Genomic DNA, 7,935 nt, shown 5'->3' with positions numbered 1-7,935 from the left:
AGTTTTTGTTGTCATTTTTTTATGAACGACAAAAGAACGCACTACTTTGGACGGAAAGCCGCACTGCATCTGACAGCCGAGCGAACTTCATGATTTGTCTTGTCGGGCGTAAATTTTCTCAGATGAGCTTTTTGTGAGTTTTTGTTGTCATTTTTTATGAAATACAGAAGAACGCACTGCTTCGGACGGAAAACCGCACTGCATTAGAGAGTCAAGCGAACTTCATGATTTTCTTGTCGGGCGTAAATTTACTCAGATAAGCTTTTGTGAACGACAGAAGAACGCACTGCTTCGGAGGGAAAACCGCACTCCATCAGACAGTCAAGCGAACTTCATGATTTTTTTTTTGTTGTACGTAATTTATCTCAAACGAGTTTTTGTTTTCCTTTTTTTAAAACATTTTTTATGAACCAGAGTGGACCGCAGAGATGAGTGCAAATGAACCTCAACATACATGGAAGCGAACCGCATTACTATTTTTTGTTTCGCTAATTTTTTTCACACTTCCACGCTTTGTGCAAGTGAACAACATCACTCTCAAAATTGAACCACATCTGAGGACCAAACACACTGCATGTAATGAGTAGCGAGCTTCTTTTGATGGTGTATTGTTTCGGAGTACCAAGTGAACCTCAAAGGAGTTTTATAGCGAACTGCGTGACAGAATAAAGTGAGCTTCAAAACATACATGTCCACTCATTATTTTCACATAGCCACGCAACCATCCGGTACACAGCAGAATCAACGACACAAGTACCCACTCTTACTAGTCTTTCTCTTTGCGTTCCTCATAAACAACAAAATGGACTTCAAATGAACATTAATGTTCTCTTCTCTTTTCTTACTGAGTGCACTGCAAATGATTTCTAGGGAAAAAAAAGAGTGAGCTGCAAAACTACTCACGTCAGCGATGAGGGACTGCAGTATGGTCACCGGCAAAATGTACGACATGCATCATTAGCTGGCGAACCCCAAGTGCACACTAGAGGAGCTACATGTTTTGCGAAGTGAACCTTATGATTTTTTAATTTTTTCATAGGCACAAGTGTACCATATTATCAATGTTAGTGTGCTTCATCAGACGGGAAAGCGCACTGCAATGTCATGAGAGAGGACTGCAAACGATTCTTTTTGTTATTTTTCTAAACAAAAAGAAATGCATAGTACAATGAAGCGACCTCTCCAAAAAAACAAAAAGACATGTATAGTAAAGTGGAGAGAACCTCTCCACACAATAAAACTGAACTTGTTAGATAAAAGTGAACCTCTCGAAACAAATTTTTTTCCCATGTCCAATGTATATTAAGGGGGAATTGGACTGCAATACAACAGTAGTGCACTTCATGTGGGCTGGATCCCCCAAGAGTTGAGAGCATTGAACCACATCTTTCTTTCTGAGTTTAACCACACGCATTTTTATAACAATGAATTGCACCAAATGACATTTAGAGTTCTTTTACAGACTACACCAAATGGCATTCAGTGTTCTTTTACAATGAGTTGCAGCTATCAACAAAAAAACTTTGAGCAACGGGGCATCGAACCGAACTGCACCACCCATTTTTTCCTGCAAAAAAACGTCAAATGATCCCCAAGAGCAAGAAGAATAGTGGATTGCATTTTCTACTTTGATTTCTCTACTGAAAAACACAAAAACAGTGAACTTCATCCACCAATTTTGGGTAAAGGGCATCCACACCGATTGCATTCAAACCATAGTTGACTTCATCTCGCACTTCATTTTTTCTCTTTCGAAAAAAGGTAAACTGTAGGGAGGCGGGGATGCAGGGCTTGCGGGTTGTAGCATCATTTTTGGAGATGTGTCGTACAATCGCTCGTGTGCACTACAAAGGGGCGCCCGTGTGCACTGCAAGTGGAGATCGACCGGCCGGCGAGCAGAGGAAGCAGGGGGAGAAGGGGGAGGAAGCAATGCGGCGTCCAACCGAAGTGCACCATGTTTCTTCCTGCAAAAATCAGTAAAGTGAACCTCAATAACTAACAACAGCGGGCTGCAATTTGCACTTGGATTTATCTATAGAAAACACAAAAACAATGCACATGGGGGGTGAGCCACCGTGGTGGATGCGGCCTGGAATGCTGCTGGAACTGTTCATTAGGTGGGAAGGAGCTGCTCCACCTCAGCCGCCGTTTCCTGACCTCCTCCTCCGGCGACCCAGGCGGCCAGCGACGGGATCCCATTCTTGCCTCCTCCGGCGAGGCACCGGGACGCTTGGATCCAGCCTCGAGCATCCCCGACCGTCTCAGTGCGCACCACCGCATCAGGAGCCCGGATCCGATGGATCCTTTGGAAAAGCGGGTGGCGCATCGAGGCTTCGAGAAGTAGCGGCGTGATGTGGTGGGGGAGGGAGATTGGAGGAGCTGGAGGGGGACGGTCACCATTGGGGAAGAGGACAGACTGCAAAGCCGCACGTACTGGACCGCAGGCCACGCGCCACCGGACTATGGTTCGCCAAGGCTGCAGATCGACGGTAGTAGAAGAGGAATCAGGGCGCCAGCGCGTGAGGAGGGCTGGGCTGGTCTGAGGGCGGGGCTGGTCTGGTGCCTATAGGAGCAGAAGAGGACGGGGTCACCTGGTGAGCAAGGAGGAGGAGCACGTCGACCACGGGGCGAGGACGTGCGTTAGGCGCGAGGCTACAATCTGTCGTGGTGAGGTAGCTCCGGGCGAGCCCTTCTGTCTTAGGCAAGGCCATGTATCGAGGCGGATTCGGTCAAACGGGGCCGGATCCAGGCGCCGATCTGGTGGTTCGATGGGATTGAGCGGGATCCCGATGGCGGCGGCGGGGTGATATCCATCGGGGAGGGTGAAGGTGGGGAGTGTGGGCGGTGGCTCGAGTGGGTGCGCCGTGCCAGAGAAGGTGGGCGGCGGATCGGGTGGGTGCGCTGCCGCGGAAGAAGGGGAGGGGATGGGCCTGCGAGGGGGAAGAAGGTGGTCGGGAGGAGGCAGCTGGAGTGGATCCTGGGCCCCGACGGGGATGAAGGGGGGTGGGAAGGATGGAGCACCGGGTAGGGTGTTAGCTGAATAATAACAGTCTTTGCAGAATAAGAGTCTTAAGGGTGTTATTAGAATAGACCCACCCTATATATATACAGCCGGTCTATTCTGCTAATATTAGCAGAATAGTTATTCTGATAACACTTCCGCACTGCACTCTGAACAGAAGCGAACTGCATCGTCTTTACGTTGGGCACTACAATGCTTCACGGGCGAACTGCTTCATTTTCTGGTGTTCCGCCCGCGTTTTCTGTGTGGAATCGGGTGTTGCGGGGTGATTTAGTTTGTCTCTGTATCTCATTTTACCTTTATTCTTTCGAATTTACAGGAAAATCTACTATAATGCTTGCAAATCGAGGGATTTGGTGGACGAGCTTTCTCTGATCGTTCGTGTTCGCTTCAGATGCGATTTTTTTGTGCTCGGATGTTGTTCCTTAGTAGGAATTCTTTGATTGCGTTCTTTTTAATTGGTCCGTTCACTCTATAATTTGTTAATTTTTAGGAATTAGTTTTCAATTCCTGTTAATTTGATTGTGCGGGCGGGTGAGCTTCATCCGCTCCTTTGTTCTTGTTGATTTTTTGGATTTTGCGCGTCCATGCATGTTTGAATATTGTAATTAATATTGGTATAGGTTTGAATTCATTGTATTGCGGGTATAATTGTCATTTTTTGAATTGCATTTTTTAAATGAAAGCTGATGTTGTTCGTCTAGTTGCCGTGACTTCCATGTAATTTTTTGCAAGGGTATTTTTCGATAGTTTAGTGGTTGGACAATTTTTAGGCGAGTTATGGAAGTGCGAGTGAAATTGACACCTCTGTTAGTGTACCACATGTCTGGAGTTCTTGTGCTTTAATTTTATTTGTTGTAGTTGTGGCATACATTGTAGTGCACTGCATTTTAGTTAGTAGTGTACTTCGTTGTAGCTGCATTACAGTGGTGATGGCAGCTTATGAGATTTCTGTTTTCTTAAACTGAATTTTGTGTTCTAGAGGAATGCATAATATGCACTTCCGTACTGCATTAGCAGTGTGGTTAATGTTCTATTGTGCTATTAGAATGGATTGTCCATTATATGCTTGTGTTAGCTGAATAGTTATACTTTATAAGGATTTTTTTGAACTGCATACTTCGAGAATTGTTTTTGAACATCATATGTTAACTGCAAAGTTTCGACCATTCGCATTTCCTTGTTACTTTTCAGAGGACTACTTTTATTATTATTAGTACCACACTATGTGTTTGAGAGAACTGCATTACTGCCAACAGCAACTTGTCTAAAAAGGATGATAAAATTATGCAGTTGAGGTTGCATACTTTAAATAGGTATCGTTCAAATCGTCTGATGTACATAATTTTAAAAGCATACAACATAAGCAAAGCATTAGAAGTATTGGTTGTTTCATATTAGACAACCTAGAGTGCAAATATTGTAAACTTGAGGGGGTTTTCTTCTTTGTAGAAAAACACCATGGCCACTTCTCCGACCTCAAAGCCATTCTGGGAGACAAAATCTTTTCAACCAGTAGTTATGTTGATGCAGTCTTCAAAGTCGATGTGGTAGTCAGCTTGCATGTCTGCATACCCATTCTTGTGTTGTGTCTCCAAAGTAACCGTCCCTGAACTCGGAGCAGGAAATTTTATTGTGGATGGCAGTTTCTGCATATTGGAATAGGTGGAAAAAGAATTTTATAAGTAAACAGCAAAAGTTTTTCTTTATACTTGGGATGATCTCTTTATGTTGACTTCAATCCTTACATATATATGACTGCTATTTTCTAAAGTAGTTGCAATGTATCAACAAACTTATATACGGAATTGACCTCTAGTTTTACTAGGATATGCAACATGCTTGTACTGCAAGGTCAGTTACAGTGTACTTCACCAGCATGTTAAGAGAACTGCAACGCTGATCTACTGACCCTTTTTTTTGTTCTTGTGTTAGGGTTCTGATCTAACTAGTGTCGATTCCTGGTGTGGTACTGAAGAAAAATAGGTGGAAGCATCTAGTCTTAATAGCTAACAAATCTGAACAAGAATATAAATTATGTTTTGTATTTTGTTGACACTACTGAACAAATTGATTGAACTATATATTCAGATGTGGATTTGCAGGCTAGATTATGTCCAAAGTTGTGAGGGGAACAACATACCCAACTTTCCTGCAGATCTGCGGTTGTGAGGCGATGAAGAAATGGCGCCCAAAACCCCCTGTTGGGTATCATCAGGCACCCGAGCATGCTGCGCCACTCGGTGTTGGTGAGCTCTAGACCTTCTGCGTACACGCATGTGTCCGCTACCGGCGCCATCCCTGCCAAACAACTGCACTTACGGTCCATGGCGGGTTCAGTGGAATTCCAGAGAAGAGTTGGGGATGGGATGAACCCTAGATTTACGATTTGAAGAAAAAGAGGAACGGGGGAAGGAGTTGTGTTAGTCTGGAGCACGAATGGATATGTTTTTATGCAACCAATTGAGCAACGGAAGTAATAAATGTTTGTTGTTAGTGTTAGGTGGTGGATTGGTTCTGATTCAGTGTCCGCGAATGCATTTGAGTAGCAAGAGGACTGCTTAGTTGAACATAGCGAACTGCATTGTCATATCAAGATGAACTGCGGAACGCGTGGTTGGGCCTGCGTTTGTGTATGGTTTGTGGGATTTTTTTTAATTTTCAGTGGCCTCTCTTTTGTGTGTTGGGCCTGTGTTCGGGGAGTGAAGACGCATTGGGCCCAAGTCGGCCTGTGAGCGCGGCTGGTTCCCGGTGCGTTGTGTGTGCGCTCTAATGTTTAGTCCCACCTCGCCCGCGGAAGGCACGCCCACCTGTTTATAAGCGCTGGCGAGGCAACCGTGTCGAACTCCTCTGGTTACTTATTTGGGCGCTTATACACGGCGCTCACTGCTCTATGCTCTATGACCTGTGGGCCCATGTGTGCTCGGCCCCATGCATCGTGGCTCAGAACGACTCGCCTACGGTGGGCGCAGACCTACTACGAGACTGGCTGGGGTCGGGTGCACCTATGGTGGTCAATTTTTTTCTTTGTATTTTCTATCTTAAATATTTTTTTCAATGTAGGGGCGTGCACTGCTTAGCAAATCGTCCATGCACTGCATTGATCAGGGTTCTGTACTACATGTGCACGCAGTACGTACGACATGCACAATTCTCATTTTTGTTTTCGTGTTTTTGCTCTTATGTAATCTTTTTTCCAATGTAGGGGAGTGCACTGCTTAGTAAATCATACTTGTACTGCATTGATTACGTTTCTGTAATGCACGTTCATATATTTGCGCACTACATATACAGATCGCATTTTTCTTTTTGTGTTTTTTCTCTTATGGATTAGTTTTTTCAAATTTAGGGGCGTGCATTGCTTTATTGGCTATGTGTAAACTTCATTCGATAGAGTCTGTACTGCATTGGTACACAACTTGCACTGCATGCGTCTTATTTGCGCACTGCATCTTATTTCGTTTTGTGCACTACTCGAATCTAATGATACATAAGCAAACAACAGAAAACAAATTATCACGGGCATTCTGTACGACAAGTTCATCATCAGCAAACTAATTTCAACAGAAAGCAATCTAACATAATCAAAGTTCATCAATACAAGCGATTCTGCATGGCAAGCAAACTAAGTTCAGCAAAAGCAAATGATCACAAGCAAACTAACGATACATAAGCAAACAACATAAAGAAAATTTGATGATAATTCTAAAACAACGTTGGCATTGTTGGCTCTTTGGCCGGCACCATCTTCTTCTTCACCAGTTAGCGTCTCCCCATCCCCAGCTGCTCCTGGCGCGCTTCTTGGGGGGCTCCTTCTTCTCCAGCTTTGCATGGCGAAGCCCGTCCTGGGTGAGGGTGATGCGGTTCCATATCTTGTACGCTGCGTAGGCGTCCTTTGCCGCGTACTCGATGTGCCTCATGGACAGAGGCAGGGTGGCCCAGTGCTTGTGTTCGTCGTCGGTGATCTTCTTCTTCATGTTGTTGTAGTAGTCGTCGATGAGCATGGCGGAGATGTCTCCAAGGGAGTCCAACTCCTTGGTTGCCTCGGGCACCCTCCACTCCTTCTGGATGTCAACGAAGTTAGCGACCTCCAGATGACGCACTCTAGCCTTTTTTGTCCCCGTCGATGCAGAAGCCTGCAAAGGTGTACCTGGGGTCGGTGAGGAAGTTGTCGAAGACGGTGCACCTTTCAGCGGCGCTCAGTTGGAAGAGCAGCACCGGGTGTTTCTTGCCGATGGAGAGTTGGCAGAGGGCAGTTTTCTGCGTCGCTTCAGGCTCGTTGTTGTACTCGAAATCAATGCCGACGATCTTGTGGCGCTGGAGGCTGAGGTGGCGCTCGTACTGCGCGAGGGTGATCGCCATCTGCTTCTTGTCATTGGTGTGGATGACGTGCAACTTGGTGTTGCCGCGGGCGTCCACGCCCTGGTACTCCTCGGCGAACGCCATGGCCGGTAGTAGGGCTTGGTGTTTTTCATGGAGATGGATGTGATGGAGCGATTTGGTGGCAACGCAATGGATACTTGTGTTGTTGTGGATGAGAAGGCCTTTGGCAGGGGTCTGAATTTAAGGGGAGGACGCAGAGTGGGAGTGGCCGCATCGGATGAACTGCACGATCTCGCTGACGATGCGGTTGTGCAGATCGTGGGTTGGTGTTGCGTTTGTGATCGTGGGCTTGTGGCGATGGAACCGCTCCGATCGGGTGGTTGTATGCGAACGTGGTTTTTTTATCAGTAAATTATTTTAACCACCACTTTCTATGCGAACGGGCATTTGTCACGTTCATATGTATCCTGCGTGATAATGAAACTGCATTGGTTAGAGTTCTGCACTGCATTGTGTACAATGGAGAACTGCATTTTGTGTACAGGTGCGTACTTCACAGTTTTTTGCATGTCCTTGCTGCAGCCCCTGAA

The 7,935-nt window shown here is 45.7% G+C and overlaps 1 protein-coding gene across 1 annotated transcript; it reads right to left on the bottom strand.

Moving 5' to 3' along the window:
* Window positions 1-7,126: 7,126 nt before the first annotated feature.
* LOC141022677 (uncharacterized) lies at window positions 7,127-7,468 on the bottom strand. The gene has a single exon (XM_073498940.1). It carries the CDS (start codon window positions 7,466-7,468, stop codon window positions 7,127-7,129), a length of 342 nt encoding a protein of 113 aa, XP_073355041.1.
* Window positions 7,469-7,935: the final 467 nt, after the last annotated feature.

Source organism: Aegilops tauschii, chromosome 5 (genome assembly GCF_002575655.3).
Source record: "Aegilops tauschii subsp. strangulata cultivar AL8/78 chromosome 5, Aet v6.0, whole genome shotgun sequence".
In the NCBI taxonomy this organism is placed as follows: Eukaryota; Viridiplantae; Streptophyta; class Magnoliopsida; order Poales; family Poaceae; genus Aegilops; species Aegilops tauschii.
The sequence above is the reverse complement of the archived record's forward strand: the minus strand, read 5'-3'. Positions and strand labels throughout refer to the sequence as shown.

Bases quoted from the DNA above. Each gene is read 5' to 3' on its own strand.
- LOC141022677 (XM_073498940.1), bottom strand. From the start codon at position 7,468: ATGGCGTTCGCCGAGGAGTACCAGGGCGTGGACGCCCGCGGCAACACC.